The sequence below is a fragment of the Telmatherina bonti genome (genome assembly GCF_933228915.1).
Source record: "Telmatherina bonti genome assembly, chromosome: 18".
Lineage (NCBI taxonomy): Eukaryota > Metazoa > Chordata > Actinopteri > Atheriniformes > Telmatherinidae > Telmatherina > Telmatherina bonti.
In genome coordinates this window covers 37,611,722-37,628,164 of record NC_136616.1, presented here as the reverse complement: position 1 = coordinate 37,628,164, position 16,443 = coordinate 37,611,722, and the positions used below count along the sequence as shown (strand labels likewise).

Below are 16,443 nucleotides of genomic sequence, written 5' to 3'. Positions count from 1 at the left end.
GTCTGAGCTAAAGGAGTCCAGGAAGCGCTCGCTCCGACACGTTCCCGCCAAAATCGGCCTGACCACCGTCTTCTCTGGACGAGGACGAGGCGTTCAGGTGGGATGGACAAAGGTCATAGCCGTCACCCTGCAGTGCCTCATAGATGGAGATTTAATCCTGTTTCCTCCTTCAGGTGTCTGACTCTGCCTCCAACACCAAACCAGCCAATCAGAGGATTGCTCGCTAGCAGCTGGTCATGAGTCCCATCAAATTCTGCCTCCAAACTGCCTCAATGGTGAACACGAAGAGCTCTGAAATACCCGACACATCGCCACAGTGACCCTGACTAAACCCCGCTCCCTTTCACAGTACCCGCCTCTGCCAGACCCCGCCCCTTTCACAGAACCCGCCTCTGCCAGCCCCGCCCCTCCCCAGCCCCGCCTCTACCAGACCCCGCCCCCTTTATCGTTCCTGCCTCCGCCAGACCCCACCCCTTACACCGTACTCGCCTCTACCAGACCACACCCCTTCTACAAGCCCCGCCTCTACCAGACCCCGCCCCGTTCACCGTACCCGCCTCTGCCAGACCCCGCCCCTTCCACAAGCCCCACCCCTCCAGGGCTGAAGATGCGGATTTATTGTAATATTCTAATTTTATGTCAAGTTGATGATTTCCAACAGAAAAGAGGAATCATGTAAATATGTTGATGATGTCATCAGACTGAAGCTGAAATAAAGTTTAAAATTTTCAAACTGTGGCATCATCTTTCCACTCTTCATCCTCTCCTCCCGTCTCTGGTGGGAGCAACTGAGATGTCAGTAGGAAGATGAAAGTGTTTATTTAAGAGTTTTCTTTATTTTATAAACTGGCATGTTTCTATGTAAAAGAAGTATATACATATAGATGTGCTTTTAGGACGTTTGGACATAAATGCAGCGCCTGAATGAAGATTTTCCCTCTGATATAACGGGACAGAGGTGACAGACACTGATAAACAGGTGAAAAGTATGGCTGCAGTTCCCTGCCCGAGCACCAGGGCGGCGCCACTCCGGCAGCAGACCCGGGCGGAGACCCGGGCGGAAGGGGAGAAAAGCGGACGTGACGTAGGTAGCTGGTGATCCCGGCGGGACGCCTCTGTTAGCCGACCAGCTTCTTTCTCCGGGTCGAAGCGGAGCAGTTTCAGGTAAAATCGGGCGGGAAAGGGTTTCTTCATGTTTGGTTTGGACAGGATGATGCGAGGAAGCGCGCGGAAGGTCACGAGCTCTGCCGGAGGAGCAGCTGTTTGCTAGTTAGCCGCTGTTAGCTTCCGTTAGCCATGTGATGCTAGCTGCTATCGTCGGTATGTTTCAGGTTTTTACTTTAACGACAAATTTGACGTGATAAAAAATACTAAACTTTAATCTTTAAACGTTTAAAACCGGACAGAAAGACTCGGAACCAAGGTTTAAGTTAAATAATTTAATATATCAGCCTCATAACGTCACGTTTAAACTTTAATAGAAGCTGCTTTATGTTTGTAATGAGAGTAAAGTTTAGGGTTTAAAAAAGTATTTTAGAGTAGTTTAGACTGTAATACAGTATTTTATTGTGGTTTAGACTGTAATACAGTATTTTATAGTAGTTTAGACTGTAATACAGTATTTTATAGTAGTTTAGACTGTAATACAGTATTTTATAATGAAGGTTTAGACTGTAATACAGTATTTTATAGTAGTTTAGACTGTAATACAGTATTTTATAGTAGTTTAGACTGTAATACAGTATTTTATAGTGGTTTAGACTGTAATACAGTATTTTATAGTGGTTTAGACTGTAATACAGTATTTTATAATGAAGGTTTAGACTGTAATACGGTGTTTTATAGTGGTTTAGACTGTAATACGGTATTTTATAATGAAGGTTTAGACTGTAATACGGTGTTTTGTAGTGGTTTAGACTGTAATACAGTATTTTATAATGAAGGTTTAGACTGTAATACGGTGTTTTATAGTGGTTTAGACTGTAATACGGTATTTTATAGTGGTTTAGACTGTAATACGGTGTTTTATAGTGGTTTAGACTGTAATACAGTATTTTATAGTGGTTTAGACTGTAATGTGGTGTTTTATAGTGGTTTAGACTGTAATACAGTATTTTATAGTGGTTTAGACTAATACAGTATTTTATAATGAAGGTTTAGACAGTAATACAGTATTTTATAATGAAGGTTTAGACTGTAATACAGTGTTTTATAATGAAGGTTTAGACTGTAATACGGTGTTTTATAATGAAGGTTTAGACTGTAATACAGTATTTTATAATGAAGGTTTAGACTGTAATACGGTGTTTTATAATGAAGGTTTAGACTGTAATACGGTGTTTTATAATGAAGGTTTAGACTGTAATACGGTGTTTTATAATGAAGGTTTAGACTGTAATACAGTGTTTTATAATGAAGGTTTAGACTGTAATACAGTGTTTTATAATGAAGGTTTAGACTGTAATACGGTGTTTTATAATGAAGGTTTAGACTGTAATACAGTGTTTTATAATGAAGGTTTAGACTGTAATACAGTGTTTTATAATGAAGGTTTAGACTGTAATACAGTGTTTTATAATGAAGGTTTAGACTGTAATACAGTGTTTTATAATGAAGGTTTAGACTGTAATACAGTGTTTTATAATGAAGGTTTAGACTGTAATACAGTGTTTTATAATGAAGGTTTAGACTGTAATACAGTATTTTATAATAAAGGTTTAGACTGTAATACAGTGTTTTATAGTGGTTTAGACTGTAATACAGTGTTTTATAATGAAGGTTTAGACTGTAATACAGTGTTTTATAATGAAGGTTTAGACTGTAATACAGTGTTTTATAATGAAGGTTTAGACTGTAATACAGTGTTTTATAATGAAGGTTTAGACTGTAATACGGTGTTTTATAATGAAGGTTTAGACTGTAATACAGTGTTTTATAATGAAGGTTTAGACTGTAATACGGTGTTTTATAATGAAGGTTTAAACTGTAATACGGTGTTTTATAATGAAGGTTTAAACTGTAATACAGTGTTTTATAATGAAGGTTTAAACTGTAATACAGTGTTTTATAATGAAGGTTTAAACTGTAATACGGTGTTTTATAATGAAGGTTTAAACTGTAATACGGTGTTTTATAATGAAGGTTTAGACTGTAATACAGTGTTTTATAATGAAGGTTTAGACTGTAATACAGTGTTTTATAATGAAGGTTTAGACTGTAATACGGTGTTTTATAATGAAGGTTTAAACTGTAATACGGTGTTTTATAATGAAGGTTTAAACTGTAATACAGTGTTTTATAATGAAGGTTTAAACTGTAATACAGTGTTTTATAGTGGTTTAGACTGTAATACAGTGTTTTATAATGAAGGTTTAGACTGTAATACAGTGTTTTATAATGAAGGTTTAAACTGTAATACAGTGTTTTATAATGAAGGTTTAAACTGTAATACAGTATTTTATAATGAAGGTTTAGACTGTAATACAGTGTTTTATAATGAAGGTTTAGACTGTAATACAGTGTTTTATAGTGGTTTAGACTGTAATACAGTGTTTTATAATGAAGGTTTAGACTGTAATACAGTGTTTTATAATGAAGGTTTAGACTGTAATACAGTGTTTTATAATGAAGGTTTAGACTGTAATACGGTGTTTTATAATGAAGGTTTAGACTGTAATACAGTGTTTTATAATGAAGGTTTAGACTGTAATACAGTGTTTTATAATGAAGGTTTAGACTGTAATACAGTGTTTTATAATGAAGGTTTAGACTGTAATACAGTGTTTTATAGTGGTTTAGACTGTAATACAGTGTTTTATAATGAAGGTTTAGACTGTAATACAGTGTTTTATAATGAAGGTTTAGACTGTAATACAGTGTTTTATAATGAAGGTTTAGACTGTAATACAGTGTTTTATAATGAAGGTTTAAACTGTAATACAGTGTTTTATAATGAAGGTTTAGACTGTAATACAGTGTTTTATAGTGGTTTAGACTGTAATACAGTGTTTTATAATGAAGGTTTAGACTGTAATACAGTGTTTTATAATGAAGGTTTAGACTGTAATACAGTGTTTTATAATGAAGGTTTATACTGTAATACAGTGTTCTATAGTGGTTTAGACTGTAATACAGTGTTTTATAATGAAGGTTTAGACTGTAATACAGTGTTTTATAATGAAGGTTTAGACTGTAATACAGTATTTTATAATGAAGGTTTAGACTGTAATACAGTGTTTTATAATGAAGGTTTAGACTGTAATACAGTGTTTTATAATGAAGGTTTAGACTGTAATACAGTGTTTTATAATGAAGGTTTAAACTGTAATACGGTGTTTTATAATGAAGGCTTAGACTGTAATACAGTGTTTTATAATGAAGGTTTAAACTGTAATACGGTGTTTTATAATGAAGGTTTAGACTGTAATACAGTGTTTTATAATGAAGGTTTAGACTGTAATACAGTGTTTTATAGTGGTTTAGACTGTAATACAGTGTTTTATAATGAAGGTTTAAACTGTAATACAGTGTTTTATAATGAAGGTTTAGACTGTAATACAGTGTTTTATAGTGGTTTAGACTGTAATACAGTGTTTTATAATGAAGGTTTAGACTGTAATACAGTGTTTTATAATGAAGGTTTAGACTGTAATACAGTGTTTTATAATGAAGGTTTAGACTGTAATACAGTGTTTTATAGTGGTTTAGACTGTAATACAGTGTTTTATAGTGGTTTAGACTGTAATACGGTGTTTTATAATGAAGGTTTAAACTGTAATACAGTGTTTTATAATGAAGGTTTAGACTGTAATACAGTGTTTTATAATGAAGGTTTAGACTGTAATACAGTGTTTTATAATGAAGGTTTAGACTGTAATACGGTGTTTTATAATGAAGGTTTAAACTGTAATACAGTGTTTTATAATGAAGGTTTAAACTGTAATACAGTGTTTTATAATGAAGGTTTAGACTGTAATACAGTGTTTTATAGTGGTTTAGACTGTAATACAGTGTTTTATAATGAAGGTTTAGACTGTAATACAGTGTTTTATAATGAAGGTTTAGACTGTAATACAGTGTTTTATAATGAAGGTTTAGACTGTAATACAGTGTTTTATAATGAAGGTTTAGACTGTAATACAGTGTTTTATAATGAAGGTTTAGACTGTAATACGGTGTTTTATAATGAAGGTTTAGACTGTAATACAGTGTTTTATAAAGAAGGTTTAGACTGTAATACGGTGTTTTATAATGAAGGTTTAGACTGTAATACAGTGTTTTATAATGAAGGTTTAAACTGTAATACAGTGTTTTATAGTGGTTTAGACTGTAATATAACCCGCTTTATGTTTGCAGAGAAAAGATGGTTTTAGTAATAAATGATTAAACTCTTCCAGAGGAGATAATAATTACAGACTCTTAATTACAGACTGCATTAAGATGCAGTAATCTGTCATTAATAACTGGAAATCCATGAAACATTTTAAACAAACTCTCCTATCAACATAAACGTTTTTCTGCACATTTCCAGCTAGTTTGACAGTAAAACTACTTAGTTTGATGGTTTATTTGTATGTTTTCTGACTTTATGGAGCTGAACCAAATGAAACTGAAATGACAACATGTTGTACATGGTAATAAGGATGTTTAGTCATCAAACCTTTCGTTGTTTTTATTTACTGTATAAACATGACTGTCTCTGTTGTTCCACTTGTTTACTCTATGATGGAGAAATGGTGTATTTTATAAAAAACTAAACTTTATTTTGATGCTTTGTTTGCTCCATAACACCGTAAACTGTTGACAGTCATCGGATTCTGCTTCTCTGTGGAAGATAATCTGGATTAATGTTGGAAAAGTCAGATATTTCTGGTTAAATCTGTCTGGTTTTTATGTTACTTAATGTTTATGTGAGCTTTCCAGGATCATTTCAAAGCCGTTTTCCAGCCATGTTTCATCAGGATTGCACTGAATGTTCTGCTTCAGTTTGTTGTGTTTTACTGTCTGAGTCTGGTTTGGCTGTAAACCTGTAACGTCTGCTGGTTTCCAGTCCGATGGGAGACAGCGATGACGAGTTTGACAGGAGGAGGAGAGACAAGTTCAGGAGGGAGAGGAGCGATATGGAGAGATCCCGAGAGCGAGAAGAGAGGAGGAGGGACGACTGGCCAGACAGGTACACACCTGGGTTACGCTGTGTTGATGTGAACACACCGTTCCCTCCAGATTACCTGCTTCCATGTCATTTATGTGTTCACACACACAGCGCTGTCCTCGCGTTACGTCCAGTCTGAGTTGTACGTGTGTGAGAACCAGGTCTGTAGGAAACCTGCTACACACAACCACATTAAACATCTACAGTCATGGACCCCAGACGTACGAACCGGACATGACGACATATAATAAACGTAAACGTGTAGCCTTCTTCTGGTTGTTTAGTAGTACGGCGTGACGCCGGAGGAAGCGACTGTAGCCTTCCTCTGGTTGTTTAGTCGTACGGCGTGACGCCGGAGGAAGCGACTGTAGCCTTCCTCTGGTTGTTTAGTCGTACGGCGTGACGCCGGAGGAAGCGACTGTAGCCTTCCTCTGGTTGTTTAGTCGTACGGCGTGACGGCGGAGGAAGCGACTGTAGCCTTCCTCTGGTTGTTTAGTCGTACGGCGTGACGCCGGAGGAAGCGACTGTAGCCTTCCTCTGGTTGTTTAGTCGCACGGCGTGACGCCGGAGGAAGCGACTGTAGCCTTCCTCTGGTTGTTTAGTCGTACGGCGTGACGCCGGAGGAAGCGACTGTAGCCTTCCTCTGGTTGTTTAGTCGTACGGCGTGACGCCGGAGGAAGCGACTGTAGCCTTCCTCTGGTTGTTTAGTCGTACGGCGTGACGCCGGAGGAAGCGACTGTAGCCTTCCTCTGGTTGTTTAGTCGCACGGCGTGACGCCGGAGGAAGCGACTGTAGCCTTCCTCTGGTTGTTTAGTCGCACGGCGTGACGCCGGAGGAAGCGACTGTAGCCTTCCTCTGGTTGTTTAGTAGTACGGCGTGACGCCGGAGGAAGCGACTGTAGCCTTCTTCTGGTTGTTTAGTCGTACGGCGTGACGCCGGAGGAAGCGACTGTAGCCTTCCTCTGGTTGTTTAGTCGTACGGCGTGACGCCGGAGGAAGCGACTGTAGCCTTCCTCTGGTTGTTTAGTCGTACGGCGTGACGCCGGAGGAAGCGACTGTAGCCTTCCTCTGGTTGTTTAGTCGTACGGCGTGACGGCGGAGGAAGCGACTGTAGCCTTCCTCTGGTTGTTTAGTCGTACGGCGTGACGGCGGAGGAAGCAACTGTAGCCTTCCTCTGGTTGTTTAGTCGCACGGCGTGACGCCGGAGGAAGCGACTGTAGCCTTCCTCTGGTTGTTTAGTCGCACGGCGTGACGCCGGAGGAAGCGACTGTAGCCTTCCTCTGGTTGTTTAGTTGCACGGCGTGACGCCGGAAGAAGCGACTGTAGCCTTCCTCTGGTTGTTTAGTCGTACGGCGTGACGCCGGAGGAAGCGACTGTAGCCTTCCTCTGATTGTTTAGTCGCACGGCGTGACGCCGGAGGAAGCGACTGTAGCCTTCTTCTGGTTGTTTAGTAGTACGGCGTGACGCCGGAGGAAGCGACTGTAGCCTTCCTCTGGTTGTTTAGTCGCATGGCGTGACGCCGGAGGAAGCGACTGTAGCCTTCCTCTGGTTGTTTAGTCGTACGGCGTGACGCCGGAGGAAGCGACTGTAGCCTTCCTCTGGTTGTTTAGTCGTACGGCGTGACGCCGGAGGAAGCGACTGTAGCCTTCCTCTGGTTGTTTAGTCGCACGGCGTGACGCCGGAGGAAGCGACTGTAGCCTTCCTCTGGTTGTTTAGTCGTACGGCGTGACGCCGGAGGAAGCGACTGTAGCCTTCCTCTGGTTGTTTAGTCGTACGGCGTGACGCCGGAGGAAGCGACTGTAGCCTTCCTCTGGTTGTTTAGTCGTACGGCGTGACGCCGGAGGAAGCGACTGTAGCCTTCCTCTGGTTGTTTAGTCGTACGGCGTGACGCCGGAGGAAGCGACTGTAGCCTTCCTCTGGTTGTTTAGTCGCATGGCGTGACGCCGGAGGAAGCGACTGTAGCCTTCCTCTGGTTGTTTAGTCGTACGGCGTGACGCCGGAGGAAGCCACTGTAGCCTTCCTCTGGTTGTTTAGTCGTACGGCGTGACGCCGGAGGAAGCGACTGTAGCCTTCCTCTGGTTGTTTAGTCGCACGGCGTGACGCCGGAGGAAGCGACTGTAGCCTTCCTCTGGTTGTTTAGTCGTACGGCGTGACGCCGGAGGAAGTGACTGTAGCCTTCCTCTGGTTGTTTAGTCGTACGGCGTGACGCCGGAGGAAGCGACTGTAGCCTTCCTCTGGTTGTTTAGTAGTACGGCGTGACGCCGGAGGAAGCGACTGTAGCCTTCCTCTGGTTGTTTAGTCGCACGGCGTGACGCCGGAGGAAGCGACTGTAGCCTTCCTCTGGTTGTTTAGTCGTACGGCGTGACGCCGGAGGAAGCGACTGTAGCCTTCCTCCGGTTGTTTAGTCGTACGGCGTGACGGCGGAGGAAGCGACTGTAGCCTTCCTCTGGTTGTTTAGTCGCACGGCGTGACGCCGGAGGAAGCGACTGTAGCCTTCCTCCGGTTGTTTAGTCGTACGGCGTGACGCCGGAGGAAGCGACTGTAGCCTTCCTCTGGTTGTTTAGTCGTACGGCGTGACGCCGGAGGAAGCGACTGTAGCCTTCCTCTGGTTGTTTAGTCGTACGGCGTGACGCCGGAGGAAGCGACTGTAGCCTTCCTCTGATTGTTTAGTCGTACGGCGTGACGGCGGAGGAAGCGACTGTAGCCTTCCTCTGGTTGTTTAGTCGTACGGCGTGACGCCGGAGGAAGCGACTGTAGCCTTCCTCTGGTTGTTTAGTCGTACGGCGTGACGCCGGAGGAAGCGACTGTAGCCTTCCTCTGGTTGTTTAGTCGTACGGCGTGACAGCGGAGGAAGCGACTGTAGCCTTCTTCTGGTTGTTTAGTCGCACGGCGTGACGCCGGAGGAAGCGACTGTAGCCTTCCTCTGGTTGTTTAGTCGTACGGCGTGACGCCGGAGGAAGCGACTGTAGCCTTCCTCTGGTTGTTTAGTCGTACGGCGTGACGCCGGAGGAAGCGACTGTAGCCTTCCTCTGGTTGTTTAGTCGTACGGCGTGACGCCGGAGGAAGCGACTGTAGTCTCAGACTTCTGTCTGAGGATGATGAGCGTCGCCAACGCCATCACAGTGAAATAATAACCATGTTTCCGTGTTCAGAGAGTGGGAGCGCGGCCGGGAGAGGAGGCGGGACTACGACCGAGGCCGCAGGGAGAGGTTTTCTCCCCCCCGACACATCAGTCCCCAACACAAGCGCATGAGGAGAGACTGGTGAGGACTTGGAGTCACGGCCGTCACCCGACCGGAACAGTCCGCCTCATGGTGTGTTGTTTTCCAGGGACGACCACCGGGGGGAGCCGTACCGATACGACCTGCCGTACGGAGGAGGGGCCCCCTTCCCGGGGGCGGGGCCTCAGGGCTGGCACCCCGACTTCCCCCATCTTCACCCGCACCACGGAGGCCACCCTCTGCAGAGCAGGTAACCCCCCACCTGAAGCCTCCTCTGAACATCTTATTCTCCCAGTAACGTCTCCCAGTCGGGTCCACATACTGGTATCTGACCTCATCGTGTCTCCGTCAGGTTGGGGATGGTGGATCCAGACCTGCCTCCTCCTGGACCCCCCACCATGAGGAGCTTTAAGGTGAGGGAACCGAGTCCAACATCACACCAGTAAAGTCTAAACGTTCTGGTCCCGGTCCAGGTCCCAGTCCTGGTCCAGGTCCAGGACTCTTCTGTCGTGTTTCTGTTTTAAAAGTTGCGGTCCAACCGGTTTGGCCGCGGCGTCCCCGGTTGGGCCGCGGCGTCCCCGGTTGGGCCGCGGCGTCCCCGGTTGGGCCGCGGCGTCCCCGGTTGGGCCGCGGCGTCCCCGGTTGGGCCGCGGCGTCCCCGGTTGGACTTGTCCGTGTTAAAGCAGTGAACGTCACGTGGCACCCCTGCTGTCCGTCAGGGCGCATGCAGCTCGTTGTCACGGCAACAGGTCTGGGTTCCAGTGCATTTGCAGAGTGACATCATGGCGTTGTGTTGTTGGCGTGCTGCAGGAGTTCCTCCTGAACATGGAGGACAGCGTGGACGAGACAGAGGCGGTGAAACGCTACAACCAGTACAAACTGGACTTCAGGCGGCAGCAGCTGCAGGACTTCTTCCTCCAGCACAAAGACCAGGAGTGGTTCCGCTCCAAGTACCACCCCGATGACATCACCGCCAGGAGGGCGGAGTCTCTGACCGCGCTCAAGACCCGGCTGGCCGTCTTCCTCTTCCTGCTGGACAACAGCTGGCTGGACAGCGTGTCGCTGGACATGGACCATGCCCCCGCCATCATTAAGCTGCTGGACGCAGGTGAGCATCCTGGGAGCAGCGGGGGATTGTGGGTAATGAAGTCCTGAAGCCGCTCTGTCTGTGCAGCTGTGATAAAGATGGAGGGAGGGACGGACTTCGACCTGCAGGTCCTGGAGGTTCCAACTGCTCCTGCGGTGGCCAGAGGGGAAGCTAGCCGCGGCGCCGAGAAGAGTCCGCCCGATGCTGCCAACCCGGGAGGTCACACCAGGTCGGAGGCGGCGCCAAGTCAGATGGAGGCAGGTGACGGCGGCGAGCCGCGAGACCGTAAAGACTCAGAGAAGGTCTGATTCGTCTTCGTTTAACTCAGCAACACGTCGGTTTCTGGCGTCTACACGCCGCTCAGAACGCCGTCCAGGCGGACTACGGCGTTTCATCTGCGTTAAACTTCCTGTCGTTCCTGCTTCAGGACTTAAACACCGGCAAGCGCAACGGGAAGAAGGAGCAGGAAGAGGAAGAGGAGGAGGAAGAGGAGCGGAAGAAGGAGGAGGAAGAGGAGGAGGAGGAGGAGGAAGAGAAAAGGACCAAGAAAGTGAGTAGGTTGTTGTTGGTGTTGATGGAGTCGCAGATGGTGTGTTAACCCCGCCTCTTCCTGTCAGGGAAGGAAGCGGAAACGCAGCTTGTCAGCTGACAGCGGTGAGGGAAGCGAGGGAAGCAACTCTGACTCCTCCCATTCTGACGGAGAGAAGGAAGAAGATGAGGAAAAGGGGGAAGAGGAGGATGGTGAGGACATCTGTTCCTGTGAATGAAAACGTTGCTGGAACGGATGGAGACAGAAATGTTGATGTTTGTGTTTCAGAGCGTCGGAAAGAACGAGGGAAGGAGAGAGAGAAGGAGGCTCCGCCCAAACCCCGCCCCCTCCATCTCACCACCTCGCTGTTCATCAGGAGCATTCCACCTGAGGTGTCCAAGGAGGAGATCACCGCGGTGAGTCGGGTAGTCCTCTGATCAACTCTGGTTGTCATGGGGACCGAGTCGGGTAGTCCTCTGATCAACTCTGGTTGTCATGGGGACCGAGTCGGGTAGTCCTCTGATCAACTCTGGTTGTCATGGGGACCGAGTCGGGTAGTCCTAGGATCAAGTCTGGTTGTCATGGGGACCGAGTCGGGTAGTCCTCTGATCAACTCCGGTTGTCATGGGGACCGAGTCGGGTAGTCCTCTGATCAACTCTGGTTGTCATGGGGACCGAGTCGGGTAGTCCTCTGATCAACTCTGGTTGTCATGGGGGCCGAGTCAGGTAGTCCTAGGATCAAGTCTGGTTGTCATGGGGGCCGAGTCAGGTAGTCCTAGGATCAAGTCTGGTTGTCATGGGGACTGAGTCGGGTAGTCCTAGGATCAAGTCTGGTTGTCAGGGGGACCGAGTCGGGTAGTCCTAGGATCAAGTCGGGTTGTCATGGGGACCGAGTCGGGTTGGTTGTCATGGGGACAGAGTCGGGTAGTCCTAGGGGCCGAGTCGGGTTGGTTGTCATGGGGACAGAGTCGGGTAGTCCTAGGGACTAAGTCGGGTCGTCTTAGGGACGAGTTTGGTAGTCTGAGGATTTCATCAGTCAGAACTAATCGGTAAATCTCTACAATGAAATGTTGTTTTTTCTCTGGTTGCCCTGGCAACCTCCACCCATCAGAGCTGAGATTTACCTGTTTCATGTGTGTGCAGTTGTGTCGCAGGTACCCAGGCTTCCTGCGGGTGGCGCTGTCTGACCCTCAGCCAGAGAGAAGGTACGTTTCCCCTTCTGTTACTAAAACGTGTCTCTTTATGTTGGTAACGGAGGTTTTTCCTCCTGGCCAGACACACTTTTAGTCCCGATTATTCTAAAGGAACCCCAGGCTCTGGTCTAGAGACTCAGCTCTACTGATGTGATTCAGGTTCTTCAGGCGGTGCTGGGTGACCTTCGACCGCAGCGTGAACATCAAGGAGACCTGCTGGAACCTCCAGAACATCAGGGTAACCACGCAGCAGACCTGGTCAGAAACATCGTCCACAACCACCGAACGGCGCTAACGCTTCCTCTCCCCGCAGCTCAGAGACTGCGAGCTGTCGCCGGTGGTCAACAGAGATCTGTGTCGCCGAGTACGCAGCGTCAACGGCCTGACGCACCACAAACCCGTCGTCCGCAACGACATCCGTCTGTCGGCAAGACTCATCCACAGTCTAGACCAGAGGGGGGAGCTGTGGACCGGACAGGTGAGACCCAGAGCAGGACAACCTGACGTCCTGGTTCCCTTCTACAGCCGAAGCTACGGCTCTTTTCCACCAAGAGACCAAGAGAGAGGCCTGGCCTGGACTTTCTGGTCTGGTCTGGTCCAATCCCATTGGTCTGGTCTGGTCCAGTCCCGTTGGTCTGGTCCAGTCTGGTCTGGTCTGGTCCGGTCCAGTCCCGTTGGTCTGATCTGGTCCAGCCTGATCCGTCTGGTCTGGCTTGGTCTCGTCCGTCTGCTCTGGTCCAATCCCGTTGGTCTGGTCTGGTCCATTCCCATTTGTCTGGTCTGGTACAGCCTGATTGGTCTGGTCCGGCCTGGTCTGGTCCAGTCTGATCCGTCTGGTCTGGCTTGGTCTTGTCCAGTCTGCTCTGGTCTGGTCCAGTCTGATCCATCTGGTCCAGTCTGATCCGTCTGGTCCAGTCTGATTGGTCTGGTCTGGCCTGGTCTGGTCCAGTCTGATTGGTCTGGTCCAGTCTGATTGGTCTGGTCTGGTCTGGCTTGGTCTGGTCCAGTCTGCTCTGGTCTGGTCTGGCTTTGTCTGGTCCAGTCTGATTGGTCTGGTCTGGCCTGGTCTGGTCCAGTCTGATTGGTCTGGCCTGGCCTGGTCTGGTCCAGTCTGATTGGTCTGGTCCAGTCTGGCTTGGTCTGGTCCAGTCTGCTCTGGTCTGGTCCAGTCCCGTTGGTCTGGTCTGGTCCGGTCCAGTCTGACTGGTCTGGTCTGGCTTTGTCTGGTCCAGTCTGATTGGTCTGGTCCAGTCTGGCCTGGTCTGGTCCAGTCCCATTGGTCTGGTCTGGTCCAGTCTGATTGGTCTGGTCTGGCTTGGTCTTGTCCAGTCTGCTCTGGTCTGGTCCAGTCCCGTTGGTCTGGTCTGGTCCGGTCCAGTCTGACTGGTCTGGTCTGGCTTCGTCTGGTCCAGTCTGATTGGTCTGGTCTGGCTTGGTCTGGTCCAGTCGGGTCTTGTTCAGGGATCAGTACCTCGCCACACACACAGGAGCAACCTTCTTTCAGCCAATCAGAACGTCTGCAGGTCAGATTACCCACAATGCCTCAGCAGTGATGTCGCTGTGTAGATGGAGACCAACCCCGTCCTGAGGAACATCACGGATTACCTGATAGAGGAGGTGAGCGCCGAGGAGGAGGAGCTGGTTGGAGCGTCTGGAGGAGGCGAAGAGGCCGGCGATGGAAAGAATCCTGCCTCCTCCGAGGTTCCCGTGGAGACGGATGAGAAGCTGCTGAAGGTGGGCGGAGCCTGTTGGGCGTGTAGATGACGTGGGTGTGGTTGTGTTCATGTGCTGTCGGTGCTGCCTTCAGGTGCTGGACCGGCTGCTGCTCTACCTGCGTCTGGTTCATTCTGTCGATTACTACAACTTCTGCGAGTACCCGTCGGAGGACGAGATGCCACATCGCTGCGGCCTGATCCACGTACGGGGCCCGCTCCCGGTGGCCAGGATCACTCCGACCGAAGGTGGGTTCTCACACGCTGGAGTAACGTTCAGGTGGACACATGATGCTGTGCTCTGATTGGACACACCATGCTGATGCTGTGCTCTGATTGGACACACCATGCTGATGTTGTGCTCTGATTGGACACACCATGCTGATGCTGTGCTCTGATTGGACACACCATGCTGATGCTGTGCTCTGATTGGACACACCATGCTGATGCTGTGCTCTGATTGGACACACCATGCTGATGCTGTGCTCTGATTGGACACACCATGCTGATGCTGTGCTCTGATTGGACACACCATGCTGATGCTGTGCTCTGATTGGACACACCATGCTGATGCTGTGCTCTGATTGGACACACCATGCTGATGCTGTGCTCTGATTGGGCAGTGAGTGAACACCAGAGGATGTGTGAGGAGCGTCTGGCTCCTCTCATCTCGCCGTCTGAGAACCTGAGTGAAGAAGAAGCTGTGCGACTGGGAAAGAAAGATCTGGAACAAGAGGTACGTCACCTGCGTGAGAGTCCACTGTGTGTGTGTGTGTGTGTGTGTGTGTGTGTGTGTGTGTGTGTGTGTGTGTGTGTGTGTGTGTGTGTGTGTCTGACACGTCTGTCCGTGTGCGTGCAGGTGGAGAAGTTCCTGTCGTCCAACACGCAGGAGCTCAGTAAGGACAAGTGGCTCTGTCCTCTCAGCGGGAAGAAGTTCAAGGTGAGAGCAGCTGCTGCATGAACTGACCGGTGACCTTGGTAACGCGAGCTGATCATGGCGTTCTTTCCAGGCTCCAGAATTTGTACGCAAACACATCCTGAACAAACACGCGGAGAAGGTGGCCGCCGTCAGACAGGAAGTGGAATTTTTCAACAACTTCCTGGTGGACGCCAAAAGACCCGCCCTCCCAGAGAACAAGCCCCTCCCACCGCCAGCACCAGGTAGGCAACGCCATATAGACCCTGACACCCTGGAGACTCTGAGACTCCAACGTTGTCTCTCTCCGTCCTCCAGCTGCTCCTCCTGGTATTCCGGGATTCCCTGGTCAGGTTCCGCAGCAGCAAAGCCTTCTGGGATATCCCCCTGGCGTCAGACCTCCCATGCCCGGTTTCCCAGGTAACGCCGGCTCACCTCGTCACCCTGCCTGGTGGCGGCCCGGGAGAGACTCTCACAGCTCGCTCTGGTTGCCTTTCAGGTGTCGGACATCAGCTCCCTCCTGGACAGTTCGGGGCGGGGCGTGGTAACTATGACAACTTCAGAGGTCCTGTGGGAGGAGGCGGGTTTCCAGGGAAACAGCGGAGCAGGTAGAGCAACGACAGGGCGACGCTTATTGACGGGGGACGCTGCGAGCTCTAACGCCGTGTTTGTGTTTGCAGGGGGATGCGGGGAGACCCTCGCTCCATCATCGAGTACAGAGACCTGGACGCTCCGGACGACCTCGACTTCTTCTAGAACACATTTTTTACTTTTTTATTCAATACCTCGTCTCCGTGTTCCTCCACCTGTCCACATGTCTGTTTGTCCGTCTGTCCAGTAGAGCCTGTAGAGCTGAATGAGTGAGTTAAGACCAACGTCAGGCCTCAGTGATGAAGATGAAGAAGATGATGATGATGATTGAAGCCATTTTCCAATAAAAACTGACAAAGACATTTCTTCTCTTCCTGCACCCGACTAGATGAGCGGCAACGTGGGGACATGACGCGTCCAGGGTCTTCACCCAGATTTAAACCAGGTCTAAACCAGGTGTAGTTATACTAGTTAGTCTTAAACCAGGTCTAAACCAATTTCAACTAGTTCTAAACCAGATTTAAAACAGGTCGAAACTAGGTGTAGTTATACTAGTTAGTCTTAAACCAGTTCTAAACCAATTTCAACTAGTTCTAAACCAGATTTAAAACAGGTCGAAACCAGGTGTAGTTATACTAGTTAGTCTTAAACCAGTTCTAAACCAATTTCAACTAGTTCTAAACCAGATTTAAAACAGGTCGAAACCAGGTGTAGTTATACTAGTTAGTCTTAAACCAGGTCTAAACCAATTTCAACTAGTTCTAAACCAGATTTAAAACAGGTCGAAACCAGGTGTAGTTATACTAGTTAGTCTTAAACCAGTTCTAAACCAATTTCAACTAGTTCTAAACCAGATTTAAAACAGGTCGAAACCAGGTGTAGTTATACTAGTTAGTCTTAAACCAGGTCTAAACCAATTTCAACTAGTTCTAAACCAGATTTAAAACAGGTCGAAACCAGGTGTAGTTATACTAGTTAGTCTTAAACCAGTTCTAAACCAATTTCAACTAGTTCTAAACCAGGTCTAAACCCATTTCAACTTGT

At 47.9% G+C, this 16,443-nt stretch overlaps 1 protein-coding gene across 2 annotated transcripts; it reads left to right on the top strand.

The window, feature by feature from the left end:
* The first annotated feature begins 1,084 nt into the window (after positions 1 to 1,084).
* LOC306769442 (serrate RNA effector molecule homolog) lies at positions 1,085 to 15,745 on the top strand. 2 transcript variants are annotated; one of them, XM_079258048.1, is made up of 21 exons: positions 1,085 to 1,164; positions 6,050 to 6,172; positions 9,303 to 9,413; positions 9,481 to 9,621; positions 9,724 to 9,784; positions 10,182 to 10,479; positions 10,546 to 10,760; positions 10,886 to 11,008; positions 11,076 to 11,199; positions 11,276 to 11,403; positions 12,131 to 12,192; positions 12,340 to 12,418; positions 12,494 to 12,658; positions 13,747 to 13,914; positions 13,988 to 14,141; positions 14,516 to 14,628; positions 14,752 to 14,832; positions 14,903 to 15,053; positions 15,127 to 15,228; positions 15,308 to 15,416; positions 15,489 to 15,745. In XM_079258048.1, the coding sequence occupies exons 2-21, from the start codon at positions 6,054 to 6,056 to the stop codon at positions 15,562 to 15,564; spliced, it is 2,580 nt and encodes an 859-aa protein (XP_079114174.1). In that variant the 5' UTR covers positions 1,085 to 1,164; positions 6,050 to 6,053; the 3' UTR covers positions 15,565 to 15,745. The 2 variants fall into 2 exon arrangements, with proteins under 2 accessions (XP_079114174.1, XP_079114175.1); XM_079258049.1 differs by lacking the exon at positions 1,085 to 1,164 and adding an exon at positions 1,325 to 1,423.
* The last annotated feature ends 698 nt before the right edge of the window (positions 15,746 to 16,443 follow it).

Coding starts and splice junctions, on each gene's coding strand:
- LOC306769442 (XM_079258048.1), top strand. CDS start 6,054: ATGGGAGACAGCGATGACGAGTTTGACAGGAGGAGGAGAGACAAGTTC. Junction 6,173..9,302: donor AGGGACGACTGGCCAGACAG/GTACACACCTGG, acceptor TTCCGTGTTCAG/AGAGTGGGAGCGCGGCCGGG. Junction 14,629..14,751: donor AGAAAGATCTGGAACAAGAG/GTACGTCACCTG, acceptor GTGTGCGTGCAG/GTGGAGAAGTTCCTGTCGTC.